This window comes from Pangasianodon hypophthalmus, chromosome 14 (genome assembly GCF_027358585.1).
Source record: "Pangasianodon hypophthalmus isolate fPanHyp1 chromosome 14, fPanHyp1.pri, whole genome shotgun sequence".
Classification (NCBI taxonomy): domain Eukaryota; kingdom Metazoa; phylum Chordata; class Actinopteri; order Siluriformes; family Pangasiidae; genus Pangasianodon; species Pangasianodon hypophthalmus.
In genome coordinates, this window is record NC_069723.1 from 10,582,179 (window position 1) to 10,608,497 (window position 26,319).

Consider the following 26,319-nt stretch of genomic DNA (forward strand, 5'->3'; position numbering starts at 1 on the left):
TGTAATATGTTAAAACATATATTTTTGATACATTCTAAAAAAAAAAAAAAAAAAAAAAGTTCACAGCATAAATAGCCTAAAACTCACACACAGCAAACATAGCCTAAAGTAATACTCCCATACACACAGCAGTCAAGTTATTATGTACACCTACCCTGTACCCTCACTTACTGGGCAGTTTGTCAGGTTCCTCTACAACACAGGTGTACTTTGTACATAATTACTGAGTGTAACCCATTTGTTGCTAAGCACAATTTATCATCTGGATCTGCCTGACTCATCTTGATGCTCTACTTCCTGGTTGAAAATTCTGCAATTATTATCCACTTTCTGCTGCTATAGATTGTCCTATATGGATACCCTAAAGATTGCACTTCCCTAAGATACCTAAGAACTGTTGCTGCAACCATAAAGACTGTGATAGTCACACTGAACATAATTTCAGTACACTTAGTACTGTTCGACTTTATAATATGCGATTGTGGAAGGGTAATGGTTTATAATCCTACTATCTGGTGTAATCTCAGGGAGTTTCTCTTTGCCTTCCTCGCCTCTGGCTTCCTCACTAGGGATGTAAGTCTAATTACAAATTTCTGTAAAGCTGATTTGAAATAGTGTTTGAATTAAATTAGTGTTTTAAAATCTCAGAAACACTGCTAAGCCTATCACACAGGCACACTAACATTTGACTATTATCTTACTTTTTTCTTTTGCAGCAGATTGATCTTATGACACTTGCAAATTTTAAATCCCGTTACTCAATTTGTGCAGATTGATCAGGAAAAGTTCTTATCAGCGTCTGAGCTGTTCAATATAGTACAACAAATTTCATTAGGTTGAATGGTGAAATGTGTGTTTAACCTGTTTGCAGCCAAGCAGCACAAGAGCGCTACTCTTTCATATAATAATAATAATAATAATAATAATAATAATAATAATAATAAGGGCTATTCGTGAGATTTATTGTTAACAGTTGATAAAGAGTCAGGAATTAAAAAAGAAAATTCTACATGAAGTAAGCAGGCACTAATATATAATCAATATAATTCAAATATGCATATATATATAAAATGCATGAATGAATGTTTACTGTATTTGTCAATGCACATATGTAACACATGCTGTTTATGCAGTTATTCAAATACATTAAGAACAAAGTATTTTCAATTTCACTGAACAGTTTAAGCGACAGATAGGCGCAAACGAGCAATGATTGGTCAAAATATCACAAATATGTCTCATTTTGGGGAAAAAGGCATTTTTGGGAGCCGAAAGAACCGGTTCTTACTGAAATGCTCCATATGATCTGACTCACTGAAAAGAGCCTCGTTTGCATTTCTTGTATTCACACAGAAGATCTGATAACATTATGTGGAACAATGTGCCAGTGCATCATCGTGTATATTGCTTTTTATTATTATTATTATTATTATTATTATTATTATTATTATTATTATTATTATTATTATTATTATTATTTTTATTAACTGCGTTTGAACAGGCCGAAGTGTTTTCAGACGTTTCACTGTAACGCACACGTCATCATTATGCGCCCTTTTGAATGAGACCAAGCGGGACTTTTGTCGCATTGAATGGGCAGCAGGAAAATTGTTCCGAAAGCAGCTGTGTTTATACTGAGTATCTGCATCATCCAGGATCATTTTTGAACCACGTTGAAATGATTGATACAATCGAAAAAGACGACAATATCATAAGCGAGGAAGAAGCAGCTCAGTATGACCGGCAGATTCGGCTCTGGGGTCTGGATGCACAAAAGAGGTTTGAGCTCTGTTAGCTGAAGAGCTAGCTAAGCGGCTAACTTGCTAATAAAAATACAAATGTGCTTCGTGGATATTTCCTGACAAAAATGTGCTCTGTGCATATTAAATATGTGATATTCTTGTGCTTCTATGGATTCTTTTAATAAAGGTTATAAGATATGTAAGATAATACTGCGGATAGTCCAAATGCTATAATATATTTAGTATAAAACATTATTATTATTGGTTAGAGTACAGTTAATTTTTTTTTTATAAGAACACTGATCCGTTGATATTGTACCAGTGGTAAACTTTCATGCAATAAAGCTTAGACTATACATGATTTATTTATGCTAGGCTTAATTTTAATACAAAAAAAAAGAAAGAAAGAAAGAAAGAAAGAAAAAGAGAAAAAAGGAAAGAATATATGACTAGTCAAATGCAGCTAGTTGACATGTAGGCTCTGTGTCTCAGGCTGAGGGGGTCTCGAGTGCTGCTTGTTGGACTCAGAGGACTGGGTGCTGAAGTGGCAAAGAACCTTATTCTAGCTGGAGTGAAAGCACTCACTCTTCTGGACCACGAACAGGTATGACAGTCTTCATCAAACCCCTCCCACTCATGGGCAGAATCAAATTCTGTGATCTACACTGTAATAATTAATGCAGCATCCAGCCAAGTACTAATCATGACATTGATATTCAGGTTACTGAGGAATCAAGACGAGCTCAGTTCCTCATACCAGTGGATGCAGATGGTCAGAATCAGGCCCAGGCATCCCTGGAACGAGCCCAGTTCCTCAATCCAATGGTAGAAGTAAAGGCTGACACAGATCAAGTGGAAAGCAAGCCAGATGACTTCTTTCTTCAGTTTGATGCAGTAAGTGTATGAAAGAGCACTCAGCATTGCTCAGTTTACATACTGAAAATCTTCAATATTTATTAGCGGTACTTTCAGTAGTAGGTTTTCTGGGTTTTAACTGAAAGACATATGCATATCTGATATCTTGTTCAGTGTTTATTACATTATCAGTGATTGTTAAATGTGAAAAAACTTATGCAGTAAGTAAGAAATAAAGCATGGCAGGGTGCACTGTTACAGGAAAATAATCAATGACAGCGTGGTACGATGCAGAGTTACTGTTACCACACCAAAGATTCTATTCCTATAACAGTATTGCAAAGTGTTTTATTCCTCTTATACCACAGCAGTTTGCCAGTGATCACCATTTAAATTTATTAATGGAAGTGGTCCTCCTCTACTTGCTACCTTCAAGACACGTGAAGCCAGCTTATTGCATCTTTTTGAAGTGTTGCTCATGCTGCACCAGAGGGCAGTGTAACACACTCAGAGGAAAGTGCTATCTGCCTTCATCTGCATTCTTGAGCTCACAGATGCCCCTGATTGGCTAGTGTCGCTGTGGTTGACAGGAGAGAGTGTATTCCCACGCAGAATTTAGGCTCTCTTGCCTCCTGGCTATGGATAGCTGTGGCATCATCAAGTGATCACGAGCTTGAATCACGATGATGCCACACCTATCCATGGCTGGGAGGCAAATTCAAATTCGCAATCTCCCAATGATAGGGCAAATGCTTTTCTGTTGTCACTCAAGAGATTTGACACATTGTACTTTTTATACTGTTATAGTTTTGTTTAATGTTGTGGGCCATCTGTGAGAGTAGTTAGTTCCTTTTTTCACTTACATTATAGCAGCTATAAACAGTCTTTCCTCCACCTGCCTCTTTTTCATTTGAAGTTAATAAAAAACACAGCTTGTCATGTTTCCTAGAAGCAGGAAAGCACTGTCATGAAAGTCCACTGTCATGAAGACTTTCCTGTGGAAGTAAACTCGTTGACCATTACAAAGCACTGACACTGGAGGCTCCCTCCATAAATGCTAAATTCATGCCTGTGATTGAGGTGTTAATATAGAAATGATAAAGTAAATAGAACGAACACATTAATATAAATCCATGATTTAATTACGGCTGGCACTACTGTCCGAGTTCTGCTGTTGTAGAAAATTATTTAATTAACCTTCTGACCAACCATATTTGAGAATTCAACAGCACTCTGGTAAAAATATTGTAGATAAATATTCAAGTCTAGTAGATAATATTCATAGCAGTAGAAGCAAGTCTTCATGTAATGCAGCCTGGCTTTGTTTCGTCAGATTCTTAACCATTTTTCAAATGTATAAAGGTTTGGATTCTACATGTTAAAATCTAGTGAGGGAAGAATGGAGGAATGTGATTAGAATAATACACACATCTTTTAGCCTGTTCTCTTGATGGCCAGTAGATGGTGTATTAAAGCCATATCATTGCTGTTGCTCCTAGTAAAAGATGCTTGTGAATATTTTTTATCATTTTATACATATATATGTATATATACACACATATAGTTGTACTGCATAGTAGTGTCTGGTAACATAAATAAACAGAGGCAAGAGAATCATGGATTATTTTATAACATCACTGTTAATTGGAGACAATAAGCAGCTCCCTTATTAATGTCCCAGCATGTACAAATAAAGCTGCCCATTCCTAGGAGGATTGTCATTGTTTTGCTTAGAAACTGGACCTTGGCCCATTCTTGTTTATCAGCGAATCTGTCGGCATATGAATGTTCAAAGCTCAGATGATCTGCCTCCCAGCCTGTCTATGTTTGCGAGCCTCGGAATTCTCCCGGTGGGAGTACTAGTGAGAGTTTAGAAGGAGGGGAATAGGATTGTTGTGAGGAGGGGGTTCGTTACAGACAGTGCCGCTCTTTTATCTGCTTCCACTGATATTTCAAAGAGATATATGAGGAGGAAAAGGTTGGCATGCTTGGGAGTGTGTTTTGGCTGCATAGCTCTCGCTGTACATCACTGATGCCATGATTGGCAGCTTTTACTCAAGGGGTACAGTGTCTATGTTTAAGAACTCGGTTTGGTCTGTTGGTGAGCAAGAATGCTAGTTCATATGCAACTTACATATCTTTACAATGACTAGTATGGCAAATCAGTTTTACTCTCTTTGAAGACTATGATGTTTACTCAAAATTCATGACATCTTGTTGAGCTGGTCTTGTCAGATCAATAATCCTTTTTTTTTCCACTTCATAACTTCACTAGATGTCATTGCCTCATTACATCATGGTAAAGAGGAGGAAATACTTGTTTTTATTTGTTGACAGAAACGCTTTGTGATTGGACAGTGGCAGAATGTGATGGAGCAGGCTGTCCTTAAAGCTCCTGGGTCATGTACTCCTTTTCTGAGAAGTGTTATCAATATTCAGTATTGGTTTACATAACTTTCTTACAATGTTTTGGAATCCTTGCGGATTCAACGTTCTAAGTGTCCATTGCTTATCAGTTAATGGGTGGTGCACTGATGTTCTAGCTAGGGAGGTAAATGACAATTGCATAGCTGTAAACAACCTTCAGTTTTGTCCGATAAAATGGCGATTCAGCATGTTCTTATAGGAGCCACCCAGTGTCTTCAACCTGGCACTGCGTATATCAATATCCAAACAGTAAGGAAAGTGGTGAGTATTTCATGTAAACAGGCTTATCATCAATATAAAATGGGAGGGTGCAAGGGTTGGTGTCTTGGATAAGATGGACCAGGCCTGCCAGTTAGATATTCAGAATATTGTGAACATGTGGCTGCCTGGAAAAACCCTTCACATGGTCAAAAATATAAAATATTAGAACATATAAAACAATTACAAAAATTATGGGCTTTCCTAAATATGGTTTGCTTTTCCATGTATCTCAATCAAAGATAAAGTCTGGTTACCACAAAAAGTGGAAAAGGAGAAAGCTGCATTTAAAGATTTCATTCAAGTTCCACAAAAAGCCCCCCTACCTCTACATTTATAACCTAATCTAATTATAGAAAAACAACATTACTGCCTTTATCTGTCATTTGTACAGAAGGTCTAAGTGCTCTTCTCTGTTCTGTTGTGATGGAACAAAAACGTCACAGACATATGACAGCTAGTATCTGATTACAAGCTGAATTGATTAGGCTTATGTCCTTTTGCTTTGAAATATAAATATCCAGCAACTTGATCAAAGTGTGTCATTCAGTGTGTGAGAAAAGCACACTTGGGTAACAGATTTTAGATATTAGTCAGACTTACTATTTTTACCACTGCATTGTCAACAATGCAACTTTGGACAAATCCAGATTATTTATTTATTTATTTACTGGGGCTGTTTTTCTGGATTCAGCCACAGCATCATCAAACAGGTTTCCCTCAACCTCCACACACACATTATTACTACAAAATTAGTTATTGTGACATTCATAGAGCCCATTAACCTGACTCATCAACTATTTAGGGTAGATGTTTGGAATATGGATCTGAATCATATTAACTAATCTGTAGTCAGAAAAAGAGTGAACACAAGCGTGAGCTGATTAAGATGGAAATGTCTGAGTTCTGGCATTCTGATTGGAAATTAGTCTTTTATATATATATCTCACACATTCCTAATATAGTAGAGATGCGGATTTCACAGTAGAAATGAAAACTGAAATAATTCCCTCATTGCTGGAGAAAGTGTTTTTTTTTTTTTTTTTTTTTTTTTTTGGTTAAAACTCATAATTCTTTCTCTTACTCCCAGGTGTGTCTGACAAGATGCTCCAGAGACCTGATGGTGCATGTGGACCAGCTTTGCACCACCAGAAACATTAAAGTCTTCTGTGGGGATGTCTTTGGTTACCATGGATACATGTTCTCTGACCTGGGCTCGGAGCATCATTATGTGGAGTACGAGACTTACGGCTCTTTTTTTTTTTTATCTGATAGTGGCATCAGTAACTGAAATGATATTGTGTATAGTAGTGTTAAGGTGTCTTTGTTTTCCTCAGAGAGAAACCAAAGGTGGTGAAATCATCAGAAGAGGCTAATGATGGCCCTGAAGTGAAGAAACTTAAAATTGATCCGAATGAGACTACCATGGTGAAAAAGGTGTGTTATCATGATTGTCTCCTTTTGGTTAACAAAATTGAACGTTATTAATCATCTCAAGTTCTCCAACTTCCTTCTCCTTTTTTTTTTTTCTGTGAAGACGGCCAGTTTCTGCTCTCTAAAGGAGTCTCTAGAGGTTGACTGGACGAGTGAGGAGGCCAAACGCAATCTCAAGCGCACACCACCAGATTACTTCTTACTACAAGGTAATCAACATCTATATATCCACAGCTAGTGACTTTACAAGGACAGTTTGGAAACGGTCAGAAGTGATCCTCTTGCCATTGACTTTAATGAGGAATAATGGACCTCATTTATCAGTCTTCTAGCTTTGGGTTTTTTTTTTTTTTTTTTTTTTTTTTTTTTGTAGGTCAAACCAAACAAAAAATTCCTGCCAGAATTACCGTTTCAGTAACAGATTTTCTTCACATGCATATGTTGATGGATGCCAATCACATTAAAATTATGAAGCATTTTTACAAGACAGCTGATTTACATTTACTGACAAACACAAAATTCCATAAACAGCAAAGCTCACAAAGAGCTGAAAATGACTAAATGGCAGCTAAAGAGTAAAAGAGTGCCTCCTGAGGACAGCATGTGCTAAATCTTCCAGTTATGCAGCTCAGCCACTGCAGCGTCATACCATACACACACAAGCTGGATACGAGCGGATTTATTTATAAATTGTTCATGCGAGTGTTTACAAAAGAAATTTGGTATTCATGAAAATCCCATAAGTTTGGAAAACGTTCATATCCAACTCGTGCTCCTGAGTGTGTCTAAATTTATGCATAAGAAAAAATCATATAATTTACATGGATTAGTGCACTTTTATATTTGGAATATACTGTCATGGTTAAATTGCTTATTTTTATTACTTTTACAGCATTTAGCAGACATCCTTATCCAGAGTGACGTATAGAAGCACTTTGTAGTCTCTACCAAAAATACATCCTCTAGTTAAGATTCTGATGGAATGTATTAAGATGTTAGTATGTGTCAGCCAATGAGGAACAGATTGAGGCAGGGCTTCTGTAAACCACATTGAGATGGAGGCACTAATCATTGTCAGTTACGCTCACTGGCCAGTTTAATAAGAATAATAAGAACACCTGTACACCTGCTCATTTATGCAGTTATTCAATCATGTGGCAGCAGTGCAATGCAAAAAAAAATCATGCAGATACAGGTCAAGAGCTTCAGTTAATGTTCACATCAAACATCAGAATGAGGGAAAATGTGACTTCTGTGACTTTAACTGTGGCATGGTTGTTGGTGCCAGATGGGCTAGTTTGAGTATTTCAGAAACTGCTGATCTCCTGGGAGTTTCACACACAACAGTCTCTAGAGTTTTTGCACAGAATGGTGCGAAAAACAAAAAAACATCCTGTGTGTGGAGGGGCCGCAGGCTGAAACACCTTGTTGAGAGAGATCAGAGGAGAATGACCAGGCTGATTTGAGCTGACAGGAAGTCTATAGTAACTCAGATAATCACTCTTTGAGAACAAGAACAAGAATCTGAGGCTATCATGGGCACAGGCTCACAGAAACTGGACAGTTGAAGACTGGAAAAAGACCAAGTGATATTTTTTCTAATCTTCACTGTCCAGCTTTGGTGAGTCTGTGCCCATGATAGCCTCTGATTCCTGGTCTTGGCTGACAGGAGTGAAACCCATTGTGGTCTTCTGCTGTTGTAGCCCATCCACCTCAAGGTTCGATGTTTTGTGCATGCTCTTCTGCTCACCATGGTTGTAAAGAGTGAATATTTGAGTTCCTATAACCTTCCTGGCAGCTTGAATCAATCTGGCCATTTTCCACTGACCTCTCTTATCTGTTACTCATACAATGTTTTTTGTTTTTTTCACCATTCTGGGTAAACTCTAGAGACTGTTGTGTGTGAAAATTCCAGGAGATTATCAGTTTCTGAAATACTCAGACCAGCCATAGTTTGTACCAACAACAATGCCACAATCACTGAGATCACATTTTTTCTCCATTCTGATGTGTGATGTGAACATTAACTGAGGCTCTTGTCCTGTAATTGCATGACTTTTTGCATTGTACTGCTGCCACATGATTGTCTAAATGAATGTGCAGCTGTACATGTGTTCCTAATAAAGTGCTTATTGAGTGTGTATTCTAGGTTGGAGAAATTGAAAATGTGTCTTTAGACTATCCTTGGGCTTGGTTATATGCTGCAGTTTTGTGTTTGCTTAACACAAACGTTCTTCAGATGAATCTTAACAGGCTATCCAAGCCTAAATATCAGAAACGTTTTTTTCTTGTTCTCCGCAGTAAAGTGAGACCAGACAAATGTACAGTCAGAATTATTGGCACCCTTGTAAATGTTATAGGGAACCTGGCAACTCTGCTCATTGAATCAAGTCCAAGTTCGTTAACATTACACACATCGGAGATGCACTGCAGTAGACCGACCTAAACTCTGCCTTACAGAGCTCCAAAAATGGAATCATATTTGTACCATATTTCTGGGGTCTCCAAAAAAATTATGTAATTAATATTAAATTGTATGTTCATATTGTGTGTTTTTATCTCTTCTCATGTTAAATGCAGGTTCTCCATTTGTTATTTAAAGAACATTTTCTTAAAAGTTTTTGGATTTTTCTGGAATGTGGCAAATCCCAAAATGGAAGTATATGTGGTAAAATATTATTAGATGGCTATTGTTATCATCTGTAAATAACAGTTTCTTGATTTGGGAAACACATCACTGCTTTGAAACATAGTTAGTTTGCTTACTCAGTAACATTAGATAAAAGATAATGTCCTTCCAGAAAGTTTCACAGGGTATGTGGTTCAGGAGTTGAATAGTGTGAAAAGAAGTTATTATTATTGAAATTATTATTAGTAGTACTGGTAGTTAGTAGTATTATATAAAAACCAAACAAACAAACAAATAAACTGAAAGTTCTTGTAATTTGTGAATGAAAATGTCTCTTTTCCAGCAGCCCTGTTTTTTTCCATTGTTTTCTGGTGTTTCCAGGGCATAGGGCTCACAAAAAACTTCCAGTATACACCACGCCCATGTCTGGTTTAAATCCAAATATGACAACGGATACAAATATTTTGAGCACTAAACAGATACAGATAATGGTATTGTGTTACACCCCTAGAGTATACATTAAGTAAAATATTGACTTCCACCCATCAACCTACAAGAAACCATCAATGCATATTAATGGGTTTTCTGAAGTTTCTGAAATGCCAAAAACTGCCTTGTGAAAGCAACTTAAAAAGACTTTAAATGTAAAACATTTTTGGGGTTGTTTTTCAGCTCAGTGGTGCATTACATGCAGATAATGATTTAGAAATTGAATGGAAGCAACTTTTTTAAAACATGTTTCTCTGTACATTGAGTTCACTCTCATCTAATTATAGAAACCATCAAAATAATGGTTACTGTGTGGTTACGCTGTACTGGTTCCATTGACAACACTGTCTGCGCTGAATCTTTTTATATAAGCTCACCTGGCATTCTCATAGAGGACAGATCATTTTTCATGACAGGTTGTCCATGACCAGTCATGTGCAGTGACTTTAAAACTGAAAACACTGTCCGCCTTTCTTAAAAAAAAAAAAAAGCACAGATCACTAAAAAAAGGCTTTGAATGCTCCAGTGCTTCACATATAGTTGTGAACTAATGGAAACAAAAACAAGCCCTATTTGTGTGTTGAAGCATTTAAAGGTTAGCAAGTACATGAGAGCACTTATAAATGGCATGTAACGGCTGAGCTGCTTTTGAGGAAGAACTGTTTCCTTCATGTTATCTCACTGATTTATCTGAGGTTATGTCAGCTCACTGATGGGGTTGTGAGACAGATGGTGGGCCACTGATTTGAATCCTTTCTACCCCTCAAGCAAAGTCTGATGTAATTTCACAATGCAATGTGGAGCAGAAAGTAACAGCTGAATCAGTCTAAATCTAGACGTTATTTTTTTTTGCTGTTCTATATTTAACATGTATTAGTCTAATTTAGATATTACTTTTTAAAAGTTATAAAAAGATGGGTTAGAAAAAGAAATAGACATAGAAATGGATGCATGAGAAGTGACAGTCTGCTAGGCTGAGCTTTTATACTGAGTTTTATTATTCTGGCTTTAAGATTATGAGATTATCCAAATTACAAATTGAATAATTATAGAAGGATGGAAGAGAGTGAATACAATACATTTATAGCCAGATTTGAACTTGGTGTAGGCATTAGTCATTTAGCAATTTTAGTGGTTTTAGATTGAATATTGAAGCAGTAATAATCAGAGATAAATGAAATGCACTGGGAAATGTACTGGTTTGGTTTGTTTGGCCTTAATTTTGATCAAGATTAATACTTTTGGCCAGAAGAGTAACGAATACAACTAGAAAGGAAACAGAATGAAATGAAGATGCCAGACAAAACTTATCAATGTAGTATTGGCTAATCAGGTTTTAGCGGTTCTAGCTTTATTAGTGGGATTTTTGCTCTGAATATGCACATTATAGATTTGTGTCAGAAAGGAATTAAAATGGAGATCTAAGATAAATTCAAAAAGGCAGAGAATAAAGCTTTTGGCACATCTAGCTGGAAACATATTAGTACATCTATCTGGAAACATTTCATGGAGATGTGTCTAAAAAAGAAATAATGTTTCCTTGCTGCATGATGATATTTGTGGTTCCCTTTGTGCCTGGTGGAAATTCAGTGTGCCTCAGCTGATGGTGTGGTGAGTGGGTGGTCAAGAAAGTCAGTTTCAGTGTTTGGCAATATTGCATGGGGATGAATGATGTAATACCTGCCAAAGATCCTTAAGCATTCACATTTAAAATTTTTCTCATTTTCAAATTAGCTTCATATGCTTTTTTTTCTGAAGCAAACTGCAAGTGAACCGGCTGAGAGTTAGGGGTCCTGTTCAAGCTCTAGCAAAGTCACAACCTTCCAGTTCACAACCTAGCTCAAAATTGCACATCAATGCTCTGTTGCTCTCCTGTCAGCTCTTCTCACTTTATCTCTCTCTCTCTCTCTCTCTCTTTCTCTTCCAGTTTTGCTGAAATTCCGCACAGATAAAGGTCGAGACCCTCATCCAGGTAGCTTTGCTGAGGACTCTCAGTTGCTCCTGCAGATCAGAGATGATCTCCTAGAGGCTATGGGGGTGAATCCGGAGCTGCTGCCTGACAACTTTGTCAGGTCCTAACTAACACATCAAATGTCCAACAGTTCTCATATCTTGTCTCATAGCTGTCTGAGTCACAAGAATAACATTAGTGTACGTGCTCTGTCTTTACAGCTACTGTTTTTCTGAGATGGCTCCAGTGTGTGCTGTGGTGGGAGGAGTACTTGGTCAGGAAATAGTCAAGGTAGGATCTCACTCTCGCTTTCATTTTTTTATTTATTCGTTAAAGTGTGTATAGTTAAATCTTTTCACAAAACGAGCATATGGAAATTTCACCAACAATTTCCACATTAAAAAGTTTTAAATTTCTCTTATGTGTACAACCAAATGTTCATCTGATCAGGGTGCATATAACATTTTAGCAATGTTCTAACATCAGTTGATTATGCCTCCGCCACTAGGTTATCTGTCCATCCCAGTTTCACCCAATATCTCAAGAATGAGTGATTGAATCTCTTATCTTTTATTTAGTGGTTGAATTATCACTGTAACCAGCAGATGAACTAATTAGAATTTGGAATTGATCCAGGCAGGTTCAAGGTCACAGCAAGGTTAGATGTGTGATAGTTTTTCTTCAGGTTCTTTCTTCTTGTTTTAAGGGTATTTCATATATACAAATTAGTAACAAGAAGGACTAGACTTTGCAGCCAGATGCATTCCCGTTTATGCCATTGGTGTAGAGTCTTACTTGGTTTCATTATATTTCAAGTTTTTTGAGCTTTCCAAACAAAATATTGTTATTTACAGACACAAGCATCTCAGTAAATTTTTCCCTGCTCAGTTTCCTTGTTATCTTCACTGCCACAACAGCTGCATAAATGTATATTAGAGGGTAATTCTGGTGTGTCATACATATGACATATACATAAGGGTTAGTGGGTGACAACGTGCATCTATATGTCATCTAGTCCCTTCACCATGACAAAGTCTTGATCCACAAAGGGGTTGAACTAGATATGATTCATTAGATCTACATTAATGGTATATGACTAATAAATATCTCTGATGTGAGGTCAGTGTTGGGTAGTATGCTCTTGCAAAAGTGAGTGTGTCACCTTTTGGGGCAAAGAAGAGAGGTTTGTCATATAAAAAAGTAGCTAAAAGCTGCACCAACTAGGTTTACTAATTATCCTTGAAATATATATCATAAAGGATTTCAGTTTAAAAGTGAATAAAAGTTAAATAGACAAGTTACAGTCCATATGACTTTTGTTTATAAATGTGACTTTTAAAGTACATGGAAAGTTTTTAAAATTTTTAAATTGTTAGTAGCGTCAGTGATGGTTAATTGACTGGTCATTTATGATGGCAAACCTTCAAATGTGGTATTTCATGAAGGATTAAATCTTTGAGACTCATTCATGTTCACCTGCAGTCAGTAAAAGAGCTTAAAAACAAACTGACATCAGTCTCAGCACTTGTCTTTTATAGTCCATATTCACTGACTCTTTAACACTGCGCCTAATTGGTAATAGGTTATCACCATAAAAAACCCTACACCCCTATACAGTGGAACTTTCATGAGCCGTGAAGGTGGTTTTCCTGATAAGGGTCTGTTTCAGGCATATGGCATCTGCCTTCCCCATTGGAATCTGGCAGTATATGGGAAACCTTTTAGCTGCCGACACTTTTTAAATGCCAGAATCGAAAAGGTAACATTCCGGTCACTGGAATCCAGTTCCTGTTAGTAATGTTGGCATAAAATCCACATATGGTTTAAAACTGTCCTTGAAACCCCGCCTACTATTGTTCATATTTGGGATTGTGTTAAATGTTGATACAGTTCATGTTTACACAGAAGTCTGGTAAAGTACTGAGTCAGATTAGTGATGTAATATAAGGATGTACGTGCCTGATTAAGGTCGACCTCATCATACATTCTGCAATTTGCTGGAGTTGGTTAGAGAAGCTTAGTGGAGCGTGAGAGTGCGGGGGATACAGTGCTGGCAGGGCAAGCCTTCACACCCACATGGTGGTGGTGGAGAGAAGCCAGGCTGTCTCGCCATCTCCTTGCATGATGAAACAGGCTGTAACTCACACATGGTCCTTTGCTGTCCCTCACCCATCAACCAAAAGTACCACAGAAAAGAACAACCCCCAGTGCTTAACCCTGAAAAGCTATTAGCAGCCATACCACACTGTTGCTGATGTACATTTGTCATGCTGGCTGTGTGTGTAAAAACAGGCACTGTCCCAGAGAGATGCCCCACACAGGAATTTCTTCTTTTTCGATGGCCTGAAGGGCAGCGGCGTGGTGGACTACTTTGGAGCCAAATGATCTTGGAGAAGACCAAGGACAAGTGGACAAAATGGAGGCACTCAAAACATCATGGAAAGACCTTCTCAGTGCTTCAAAAAAAAAAAAAAAAATGTTTTGAACAATAAGCACTCCTTTGAGGAGCTCAGGCATTGTCATTATTTTTTGTGAGTTTATACAGTCTCCAGGCAAACACACTCACCTTTTTCTGCCTGCAATTATGACAAGATAGTGAAGTTCCATGGCAAAGTTTGTTATTTCCCATTTTATAATGAAAAGATTCAAATAAACAAATTTCTTTTGGATTACATGGGCAGTGTATGTGTTTCTGTATGAGACAAGAGTTTGAAATATTCTTTAGCTGTTGCATTATCTGGTCATTCTTGTGTGTAATGTTTCAGTTGAAGGAAATGTAGCTCTCATCCACTGGGTGTATATTAGAGTATATCTAAGTGATTACACAAAGAAGTTGTGCTGGATGGCACAACATGGCAGTTGACATTGAAAAGTGAAAAAAGTGAGAAAGTGAAAAGGTGAAAGCTAAGGTGAGTTCAAGTTTATGTATCAAGAAGACCATCTGTGGTTGGGTAACTCATTAATGACCTTGGCTAAGGTATATGCAATGACGTTGTTTGGCACAACATACTCAGTGACTCAGCTGCATAAGAGAAACAATAAATGTTTTGATCTGGAAGTTTTCCCTCAGCTGGAGAGTCTGGTCTGTCCAGTCTGGTCTGCTGGAATTCCAAACAAGATGGTTAAAACCAACGCAATTGTCAACTGTTAGCAATTGGCACAGTGCTAGAGACATGCAAAGTAAATGATTTAGGAGATAGATTGACCAGAAACTAGTTTTGAACACCAGAAACCAAGCTACCGTCTGCAATTCACTCTGGCCAACACTGGAACAGGATACACTGGAACAGGATACACCAGTTAGACAGGTGCTGAGGAGGAGTGGCTCTGAGACACAACTCTTTTGTCTTTACACAGACGAGACACTTAATGAAATTATAGGTATCGCAGATGGTCCAAACTCTTTCATGTGTTAACTTCTCTTATTTTCTCTACTGTGGACTTTGATCTGTTTAGTCTGGAGCAGTGACATGGGAATAGATATGATGGCTATGAACTGCTCTTTGTACTGTAGGATAGATGCTGATGAGCCGAAAATACTCACGGCATTCTGGCTGCATAGCAACTGCAACTGATGGATAAATAAACAAAATATTGTTTCTCTTTGGTGAAAGGACACATGGAAAGGAGAACGTCAAGCCCATATGAGACACTGACAAGTAAAGATATTGCGCTTTTCCCCAGTTAAAAGCAAGCAGGATTAATTACTAGCATAACCAATCAACGGCAATCCTGATGGTCCCCTTCCCATGCGGTGCTCATTGCTCCCTGCAGTCTATTTCCCCTGGCTTTTAGCAATGTAGCCAATCATTACCCTGTCACCAGACCTAACGTAAGGAAAACTAACCTCTGATTGGTCCTTTTCTTTCTGGGCCCAGGTAAGGACCATGGTAATACTGTTTTTTTTTCCCTCTCACTATCAATTGCATGTGTAGGCCCAATTATAATTTAACTTGTTTGCATTTAAAAAAACAATGTTCTTATTTTTAGATTGTCCCTCACAGATGTACAGTGCATAAACAAAACACTAATGGGTAAAAAATGAGTTCACGTATGAGGAAATGAATGCATAAAAACCCACAGCCTGGATTCTTTACCAGCCATTTACTCATGGAGTAAATTAACCTGCCTTTCCTGTTTACAATATTTGGTCATTCTTTCCACATGAGCCTTACACTGTTACAGATCAGAAGACACAAATAGTATATTACTACGTTATATAAATGGTACTATTGCTTGCTTTATTGAGCTAACATGCCCAGAGGGTGTAATATCTTACTAATTCCTACAGGTCATTGATCCTGATCCTGACTGAATGCTAAATTAACTAGTCTAAACTAATTCTGTGTAGTACTACCTAGTTGCTATCATGTGATATTAATCATGGTGTGTTTTTTTTTTTAAACAGCACATCACTCATAAATACTGTCTCATTTCTCTTTATTTTAAAAAGGCAAAGGGGGAAAAACATACGAAAATTCATATAGAAAATTGATAGAAAAAAGTCCAAACAGCAAATGTACAAGGCTAGAAAATGAGATTGACATGAGCTTGAGCATAGTGTGATGTTCACAGTTCACACTTAAGGCCTTTCCCTCAGGGAGAGAGTGCATCAGAGAATACACCTATCCACAAAAAGCCACACACTGTCCACAGGAAGTGGTATACACCACTGCTTTACACAGGAAATCATAAGACAGGCAGTCACAAGACTGACCTCTGGTAATGCTCAGAACTACAGTACAGTACCCACGTGAAAAAGAGGACCAAAAAAGGAGAGTGCTAACAAGGTTTTCACATGGTTTACCCACAGACGTCGCATATGTGGTTTGTTAGATACACGCCCATGAACTCCATGTGAGAGCAATGGCAACATGCAAGCAACCTAGTTGAAGGCCCCAGAGGTTCACCGTCCAAAGACAGTGAGCCTACATATTGAAACTTTTGTCTTCAAGTAAAAAAGGTCTGGCTCAGTTTCTTCCATAATCTTATTGCAGCAAAATCATGACCAGTAATTAAATTACAGCAGAAATAAATTTTGTATCTTTTGCTTCTTACTTCTTTGTAGTTTTGTTGAGGGGTTTGTAGGTTTTATTACAAAAAAAATTGGCGATACAAATACATACAGTATGATTCCCAGAGAACTAAACTTTATCTCCATGCTCATTCAATCTGGTTGATCTTTATAAGCCTTGCTTATAGGACATAAAAAATCTTCCTAATAATTCATGAAAATAACTTTAGTTGATAACATTACCTTAAAGTTTTTAAACCAAATAAATCAGTTACTTCCCTACTCCTCACTAAGGACCAAGCACAGAAATGGACAGAAAAATAAATAGTTTAACCTTTGTTTCTCAGGATAGATATTTGTAAGGGGAATGTTCACAAACTAAATCTGTTTTAAAATCTTGGGAAAATCGTATATCCAAATCTAGATACTTTTGTGAACATTTAAATAGTTCTTGGATTTAAGTTTGCTAACCTCCCTGCATTGGTCCATAAAAAGTTCAGGAAAACATAAATGTGACATATAGCTTTCAAACAAAAACAAGGAACTGTTAAGTACTTTAAAGTTTCACCAAAATATACATGATACACTGGGATGAGAACGGCCAGTTCCTTCCATCTCTTGCCTGTTGCCATTTTCTCCCAAAATATTTACATACAAGTTCATTACAAATATTAACACTGCTACCCAGCCATTTGGATAGCCTGTGGTCTGGTGGATCCACACGGCTTCCGGCCTCAATTCTAGAGCCTCCATTGGAGGTGATCAATCTTTGAAATGAGTGGTGAATGTCGTGTTCCAAAGTGTACGTACGGGTGGGAGCACCAAGGCACTGACCCTTTACCCCACCACCCACCCCACCCCAAACACCGTTCACTGACTGCCCCTGCTAAATCAAGCACATGTAGGTTTTTAAAGGGTGATGTAAGGCACATTCACCACACTGGGTTCGCTGTAGAGGAAGTGTGTGGTATTGAAAGGCCCGTCTGTCCCTGTGGCCTGACCGTCTCTTATTTTGAAAGTCTCGTTTAGTAGTGCCCTTTTCCCTGTGCTGTGACGCAGTATTGCTCTGTAAGGCCGCTAAGAGCAGAAACAGCATTTCCAGTGCCTGAGGTACAGCCCATCCTTTCAATTAGTGCTTTCTGAAGACCTGGATAGACTGAATTTTGGCATTTGGTTTTGAATGCTTGTCATACTTGGATGTATGTTGACCCTGCGTTCACACTAGCAAGGTGCAAAGCGCTGATGTTGCTTACAGTTTGTCGTATATGGACATACGCTTCTGACTTCTTTAGGTTCCGATAAAAGTTAGTAGGAGCTAAAATGTATAAATTTACGCATATTGCCATGTTATCTTTGTTTAATGTATTTTATGTTGTACTTAAAACCCAAAAAAATTATAAATCATACTTTTTCTTCCTATTTTGAGTTCCAAATATGGTTGAACGGGGGAACCAAAAAGTGAAATTTTAAGAGAACAGGTTTGGGGGACAATTATGGCACAGGATTCTTCCAGTGCATTTTTGGGTTTGTCATTTTACTGTGTAATTGCTAATTTGCTTAGAATTGAGAAAATAACACATTAAATGCTGCTCTGTATCAGGAATCACGGATCTGTGTCGTATGCTTACATAGAAAATGAACAGTTGCCATATTGCTCTGTTTCTTGCTAGTGTAAACACAGGGTTGGAGAGTAAATGAATGTGAATATAATTTAGATCATAATCACAAATGATCTATATTAGTGAATTGGCCATTGTCTAAACACATTTTTTGACACATTTATTGACCCATCAAAGATTCTCTGAGTACCCAGGCCTTCAGATTGGTCAAAAATAAAAAGAAATTTTCCAAAAATAAACAAACGTTCAACCGATTGTGCTTCACAGCTTCAGATGTAGACAGGCACAAGCATTTCTCCCCCTTAACATGCCCCCACACCGACACACACTTCAGTCACTTGCTACATGAAACTCCTCCCAAAAGAGACACTAAATAACCAATATACAACATATACAACTGAGAAACAACACAAACAAACAAGAGAACAACAACAACAAAAAAAAAAACTCCACAGTGCATTCTGGGCCTGCAGAAATATCCCCGAGCCAGTGCAGTAGATTAGAGGCTGTGTTGGGGAGCGCCGGCGCCCCCCCTGCAGTGCCAAATACCCGTCCGTTTATCTGAGCTGGTAGAGGGTGCTGATGGTGTCGGCCAGGAAGGCGACCAGGCCACGGTACAGGCCTCTCCAGTTCTGCCACTGCGCGCCCTCGTTCTGAAACACACACAAAGTAATAGTGAGTGAATGTTAGAATAAGCACAGACAACTTGGACTTTGTTACTGATAGTAAAGTACAGTCAGAGCTCGTGCTAGAGTGTGATGGTTATGGTGTATGGTTAGCATCTCATTACAGTGTGCATTCTCAAGACTGTCAGCCTCAGCATAAATTCAAAAGTTAAATCATGTACAAAGCAATTTCTAATAAAGCTGCTGTAGCCAAAACTTTTCTCTACTTGTGTGACAGCTAGACGCAACAAACAAGTACTTGACAATCACATAAACTTGACTAGCCAAACAAAACAGTGATGTAAAAAAATAAATCTATGATGTCCCCATTCCAATTTGTGTGTGCAAATGTGAAAGAATGAGACAGCAACAAAAAAGTGATCGTGTGTCTCTATCAGACACATGTGTTTGTGGAGCAGTCCCTGCCAGACAATGTCTGCAACAACAGTCTGGTGAGATGCTATTCAACAACTGCTGTGAGTCATCATCTAAAAATAACTCTCAGAGAGGAGAAATCAGGAGTCAGTCAGTTAGAGAGTAACTGACAGATCACTTCTGTAGTCCCTGAAAAGTGGCACTGAAATCACTAGGGCAGGTACAGAGGGGGAAGAGAAGTGTGCAGTGTGTAAGTAATTATACAGTGACGGGCCAGCACAGGGGTCATGTGAGAACACAGGCGCAGCAGACAGTTAACACGACACGACAGGTCATGAACTGCTACTACAGGCCAGTTGCCACAACAGAGTCCACCCTATCATTATAACGTTAATCGCTCTGCAGTTAGTAAACAAGCACGTACTCATTAATTCTCCAAGCTACAGATCCTACAACAGTCGACCTCTAATCTCTAGGCATTATGAGCAAGCTAAAAAGTAAGCCGCCTTGATGTGAACTTTCATTAATAATGACAGCTTGAGTGTGAAAATTCTGCATAGTAATATGTGAAATGTCTTTCATAATAATAAAATAATTTCCAGGCAGCACTGACTTCTAAATCAACTACAATAATTACTTTTTTTATGTTCCAGTATCACATAAACACGAATTCCTAATAATTCTAGTAATTATATTTACCTTAACAACCTGGGCGCAGTGTCTCTTTGCTTCAGTGCGCTTCCTTTCTGTGCTTTGTTTTGTGTGTGAGTGTAGGAGTTTACGGGAAGCAACAGTAAGACCAGGAAGAAATGCCCATACAGATGCACCTACTCTACTGCTGCACCGAGATTCATCTGTAGAGAATTGTGTAAAACCTGGAAACTTTACAGCATCCTATTGAAGAGGATGCTTTTACAAAATCACGGCAATGAATTTTCAGTAAATTATAACAAAGTCACTATAAAAACCCCACCTAGCCCTGGGAAAATGTTTGTTTTCAAGGGTCAGGGGTCCTCTGTAGGGTCTATAGGAAGGAAATGCACTGTGCTGCACATTGCTGTACATTTTTTACACAATGATTGTCTTTGTATATTTTATAGATCCATTCAATTGCCTTTAATGTCTTTGTGTGCTGTAGCATTACAATTTCCCTTCACTGGAACTAAGGGGCCCAAACATGTTCCAGCATGACAGTGCACCTGTGCACAAAGTGAGCTCCAGAATGACATGGTTTGCCAAGGTTGGAGTAGAAGAACTTGAGTGGGCTTCACAGAGCCCTGACCTTAACCCCACTGAACACCTTTGGGATGAACTCGAACACAAACTGCACCCCAGACGCCCCTCGTCCAACATCAGTGCCTGACCTCACTAATGCTGTTGTGTCTGAATGAGCAAATCCCCACAGTCACACTCCAAAATCTAGTGGAAAGCCTTCCCAGAAGATTGGCGGTTTTTATAACAGCAAAGGGGGTACTAAATCTGGTATGGGTTGTTCAAAAAGCAAACATGGGTGTGATGGTCAGGTGTCAACAAACGTTTGGCCACATAGTGTATATTATGTTTCATTAGTGTAATATACTGTAGCAGGTGTTTCTCCACTGCTTAATAGTGTATCCCAGTATGTGTATCTTTAGTCGTAGTGATTAGATAGGGTAAGAAAGACTGGTGTGTGATTGTTTGAGTGAGCAAAAGAAAGCAGTCTGAACAAGACAGAAGTTACAGTGTAGTGAGAGTGAAAGAAGACAAGAGGTGAGTTCTACATATGCACTTATACTCCTATACATACACACCCACATCCAGCCAAGTTGTTGTTCTACTTCTTGAGGAAGTACCTGTAATTTCTCAACTGGTCCTGAGTAAACAACATTTGAGTCGTGTGCCGTAAAAGCATCCTGGTATCAGAGTTCAGCGGAACAACAAAACAAGCTGTGCATGTGATTCTCAAAACAGCAGGTTCAACCACGCAACATACCGGTTTTATTGCATATTACATTTGTACAAAGAACTGATTGCTTCTGTGATTGTGTGACAGTGCAAGTGAAAGTGTTATTTAAAAAAAAAGAAAAAAAAAAAAAGACTACAGTGCAATAACTGGGTTTATGATTGTAAAGATGACCAATATAACAGTGTGCGTGTCGATGTGCGTCTTCTGGGTATGTTTGTGTATTTCTGTGTGTGTACATACAAGGGTGTGTAGGCTGGAGCACTCAGTGAGTGCTGGAATAGTGCGGTGACATCATGTGTGTTTGTCTGAGAGGCGAGGAGAAGGGAGGAGGGGGAGTTGGTTTGCATGGGGGAGGGAGAGATTAGACTGTGTTTACTCCCTGCCTGCGCCACGAGCTGACTCCTCACGCGATACGGCAGGGAGATCGAGAGTAACAGAAAGACAGAGGCAGGAAGGAAGGAGAGAGGGAGGGAGGGCGGGAGGGGAGAAAGCGAGAACAGGAGAGAGCGAGCGGGTGCACGAAAGAGAGGGAAGGCATCAGGTTCAACCACTACAGGAAATCTGACTCCAGTCACAACACTAACCATGGTGAATACCACATTGATCCATTTACTAGAAAAGCCACTGGAGGCTACATGCACACACACACACACTTGCACATTTTCACAAACTCTGTCACTGACACATGTCACACCAATCATTGTTACACAAAACAAGGCCAGGGTTGGACTATATAGCAGCACAGCTATATCACACAAATTGATTCCTCACCCTTCTCTGAAGGTAAACAGCGTTCATCTCATCTCCTATGGTTCTCAGCTGGATGGCCACTCTGCCCACCACTTGTTCCTCCTCCATGGACTCCTCATCAGCCGCAGAGCCTCGACGGCTTGATTGTGCAGATGAGCTACTGCTCTCGGGAAGGAGATCGGGCAAGGGCTGCTGCCTCCTGTTGGGACAGGACCTATCCTGCTCGGTTCCTGAAGGAGATACAGAAAAACATGGCACTGTCAGAGAGGTCCATCTCATTCCGTAAAAAGCAGTGAGATTTTGTAGATTTGAACAAGCCTCCTTGTTCATTCAGGTTACTGACACTTTAACATTAGCATACAATACTGTTATACCATCAAACTCTGATGCGAGACACTTATCCAATGTAAAGACATTATCTCCTAAGGAAACTGGCAAGACATGGCTGGCCCAAGTAAACAAGCAAAGCTCTGACAATCATGGAGATGAACAGCCTGCATGAGCATGCCAGCTCCATAATCAACCCAGCACACATCTTTAATCTTTGCCCAGAAATAACCCCTCAGCCTCCATCATCTTCTCCCTAGTCAAAGAATTTCAAAAGGTGCTTCATGACACTTCATTTTTTCTTTTAAGGTTTGCATATAATCTCATAATCTGCTTAATCCAAGTCTAGAAATCAAGGAAGCGAGTCTTTAATTGGTAATAATTACGTTATAAAACAGTAACTACACTGGACATCAAGGATGATGCCTTAATTAAAAGCTTAAAGTTCTTTATTTTCTCTACTAGCATGCACAAATAGCTCCACATTACGTGGAAATGCATGTGTGTGGGGCTGAGCTCTGCTAATCCTTCAAGCAGGTGACTGAACAGAGCGAGCAACACTGGGAGAGCCGTGGTTTTCTGGCTTGTTGCCAGGGTAACTGTAAGCCCATGCAGCCTGAGATGAAATGCAGCCATTGGTGGACAGGAACAAGGGCCGGGCGGTGATTGGATGGACAGTGTGAGTGTGTGTGTTGGGGGGGGTGGGGTGGGGAGCAGGCCAGAAGCCTGCAGCTTTTATAAAGGAGGTGCCAAAAGAGCAGCGCCACAAGGGTTCAACTGAGGCTACGATAGCAATGACGATGTGTGGAAATTTTGGAAAGATATAGTGAACAATGACTGCCGGACCAAAACACTGCAAGGACGCTGCTCAGTGCAGCGCGGGCATTCTGATACTGTGTGTTGGGTTGTGCTCAGCAGGAAGCCACTTGCCCAGGGCAAGTTGCAACATGTCCTTTTTTTTCTAACTCATGGCCACAGAGGGGCAATAAGCACTTCCTGGAATCTCAACCATGAACCATGGTTATTGTCGCTAGTACTGAAATGTGTTTTCTGGATTTTAGTAATGCTTGTCAAACACTCTGTCAAGCATGCTGTAAAGCATACTGTAGCCACATGTACAGATCACTTGTAGGTGAAGTGTATATGATAAAGGGTAAAGATACCTGAGCTATCTCTGAGTGGACCTTCCTGTTGAGGGGACCTGGCCATGCTCACAGTGTCCTGTGTGGAAATAACGGGTGATGTTACAGTGCTGGTCTGAGTGGCCACAGTCCTGCGTCGTTGTCTGGACGGCAGAATCAGCTGTGTGCCTCCGCTGGGCCAGGCATCCCGGCGCAGCACCTCCATCCTGCAGGTCTGCGGCTGCGCAGGGCTCTGACCGTCCACCCTACTGTCCGGCTGTGGCCGGGCCATGGCAAAAAAAAGTGGCTGTAGCATTTGGGGAAAAAAAAAAAATAAAAATTAGTGGCAAATCCTTATGGAGCCAATGCTGTGGATCTTAAATGCACATTCCCTCAGCAATCTCCCAACTATATCAAAGATGAAGGGATAAATTCAGTGTTAATATGTGAAGTCACTTCAAATATATACCTAGATTTATTCTGTATAACATGTATAATGTGCAAACAGCAATATACATGGCTTAACATTAAAATGTATTGTTTTGTGTTGGAAAGTTCATTGAGTAAAAATAGTGGTTGCAAAATATCCAATTATCCATATTATAAAGAGTAATACATTATCACTATCTACAACCCTTTTCAAAACTTTTGTTTTCAGGGGAGCTCTTTTGTCTCTTTTGGGGTTCTTCTGGCTCTACAAAGAAAATCTAAATTTAAAAGCCAATTTAAAAACATTACATTTACATTAGAGGAAAGGAGTCATCTAGTATCTACATTTTTCTTTTCCATAAGCAAAACATATTGAATTGAATTATCAAACAAAAGAAAAATGTCACCCACCATTCCTCTAGACAACTGAATATTAAATTTTTTTCAAAACGCAAGGAATGAACACCTCATCAATTTATTTCAAAACATCATGTTTTTCCTCTCTTGGCTGCAGGCCATTTTAGACTGGCCGCTAGGGGGCGAGCGCGAGCAGCGCGCCGGCTTGTTTGTAAACAAATCCGTGCAGGTAGCGGTAATCAGAACCGCGCGCGCTTTCTCAGCTCCAACACAACACCTTTACACACACATCAACCATTAAGAAAAAAAGCATGATTCCGCTTGACACTTGTACGTGAAATCTGCAATAAGACATTTCCAAGTTGCAACACTGCTTGAGATTTTTATCAGCGTTTCATTTGGCTAGAGATTGCCCGATATGGAAAATATGAAGCGATGGAAAAGTAGAGCATGGTTATTATACAAAGTAGACGGACTGAGAGAGTGATGAAACATGCTGGAAACTAATGTACACAAAACAATACAAATTCATTCACAGTGAGGCCTTCGGGGTAATTTAGAAACACGTTAATCGCGTGATCAGGTTTAGGGAGCTGTTGAATGATTGCGAAATAATTCTGGGAGCGCGTGCTTCCCAAAGAGAGAGAGAGAGAGAGAGAGACACTGCATGCAATGCCAATACCACAGGACAACTCCATGCCTTATCAGAAATGACACACTGTCCGTTTATATGGAAATGACATCCAGTCATGACTTTCAGTGACACTGTTTCACACCGTCCTACTGAGTCTGGACCACCAGAGCGTGTGACACACTGCCCCAACATGACCAAAACACTAATAAAGTAGTGAGCTCGAACTTAACTGCCGTGGCACGTGAGGACAGCGCTAAAAAGCTTTTCCTTGCAAATAAAAAAAATCACATGACTCTTACCTGTGAGACAGTTGTTTGGGAATGTGTAGATATTAGTCCAGTGCTCGGTTATGGCGTGTTGCTGTTAGTAGGACACTTGGTGTTTATTTGCTTGGTCAATAAGCGGCGTCCTCGTGCTTTCAGCGCCACTTAAACGTTATTCCTGTTCTGTCGCGCGGTTTGCTCGAGTTACAGAGTAAATCCGTTCATGGCGCGTGCCGTTAATAATTCCTCGATGTGTGAGTAGCTCTTGTTGATACCGTGCAGAAGATGTGAGCTTCAGTAATGACAGCAGCTCGCGCTCACTCCCGCGAAGTGCTCGCTTTGGCCACGCCCTCTTTTCTGCGTGTCCCGTAACAAGTCCCGACATGCTCATCACACCATCAACACCATCCCGCACAACACGCCGTCACTTTCCCGCCCATGCGCGCACAAATCCCGCCTCCTGCGCAAGCATTGGCTAGGAGTTCATCAACGCAGTGACACTGTCCAATCAGAGGGCTGCCTTCAACGAGCCAATCCGAACAGAAGAGGCGGGATTAGATTAGGAGTAGATTAGAAAACAAAACAACGTACACAGCACCTTTTGACTCGGTTAACCCTTTTTTTTCTTTGCTTTTCATTTCTTTTCTTTGTTGCTTGTATCTGAAATTGCCACCTTTCGAACATAAACTACCAGTTAAAAGTTTTTGAACAGCAGTTGATTATGTTTATTTTGTTTTTTATGTTTTATCACAGTTTAATCACTATTATGGCCACAGACCAAAAATGATACAGAAGAGCAATTAAATAAGGAAAACTAAATCTTCATGGAAATGTTTAACCGATCACTCTCAGATCCTGATGAGACTCTATTAAAGTCAGTACACTTTAACAACTCAGACAGTGCAGATTTTAACTGTAAAACATAAATATGTGGTGTGCTACAAGTGCCTACTATGGTGATAAAGATTTTGGCCTTTTCTGATTGCATTAGACCTGCATTAGTCCACTAAATAAAGTCATTTCTAACATTTTCAA

General features: G+C 39.3%; 2 protein-coding genes across 2 annotated transcripts; one reads left to right on the forward strand and one right to left on the reverse strand.

The window, feature by feature from the left end:
- The first annotated feature begins 1,544 nt into the window (after nucleotides 1–1,544).
- Nucleotides 1,545–14,457, forward strand: sae1 (SUMO1 activating enzyme subunit 1). Its single transcript, XM_026923956.3, has 9 exons — nucleotides 1,545–1,779; nucleotides 2,235–2,346; nucleotides 2,463–2,636; nucleotides 6,373–6,518; nucleotides 6,620–6,719; nucleotides 6,820–6,925; nucleotides 11,762–11,906; nucleotides 12,007–12,076; nucleotides 14,078–14,457. Exons 1-9 carry the CDS (start codon nucleotides 1,562–1,564, stop codon nucleotides 14,168–14,170), a joined length of 1,164 nt encoding a protein of 387 aa, XP_026779757.3. The 5' UTR covers nucleotides 1,545–1,561; the 3' UTR covers nucleotides 14,171–14,457.
- Nucleotides 14,458–16,208: 1,751 nt separating this feature from the next.
- On the reverse strand, nucleotides 16,209–25,731 carry bbc3 (BCL2 binding component 3). Its single transcript, XM_034310823.2, has 4 exons — nucleotides 25,321–25,731; nucleotides 23,644–23,908; nucleotides 22,175–22,383; nucleotides 16,209–19,071 (listed from the first exon to the last, which is right to left on the reverse strand). The coding sequence occupies exons 2-4, from the start codon at nucleotides 23,891–23,893 to the stop codon at nucleotides 18,976–18,978; spliced, it is 555 nt and encodes a 184-aa protein (XP_034166714.1). The 5' UTR covers nucleotides 23,894–23,908; nucleotides 25,321–25,731; the 3' UTR covers nucleotides 16,209–18,975.
- Nucleotides 25,732–26,319: the final 588 nt, after the last annotated feature.

What these genes read in the sequence shown, in the direction of transcription:
- sae1 (XM_026923956.3), top strand. Translation starts at nt 1,562, where the DNA reads ATGAGACCAAGCGGGACTTTTGTCGCATTGAATGGGCAGCAGGAAAAT. An exon ending in CTCTTCTGGACCACGAACAG is followed by an intron (nt 2,347 to 2,462) that starts GTATGACAGTCT and finishes ATTGATATTCAG; the next exon opens with GTTACTGAGGAATCAAGACG. An exon ending in AGATTACTTCTTACTACAAG is followed by an intron (nt 6,926 to 11,761) that starts GTAATCAACATC and finishes TTTCTCTTCCAG; the next exon opens with TTTTGCTGAAATTCCGCACA.
- bbc3 (XM_034310823.2), bottom strand. Translation starts at nt 23,893, where the DNA reads ATGGCCCGGCCACAGCCGGACAGTAGGGTGGACGGTCAGAGCCCTGCG. An exon ending in TCCACTCAGAGATAGCTCAG is followed by an intron (nt 22,384 to 23,643) that starts GTATCTTTACCC and finishes TATCTCCTTCAG; the next exon opens with GAACCGAGCAGGATAGGTCC. An exon ending in CTGTTTACCTTCAGAGAAGG is followed by an intron (nt 19,072 to 22,174) that starts GTGAGGAATCAA and finishes TGTGTGTTTCAG; the next exon opens with AACGAGGGCGCGCAGTGGCA.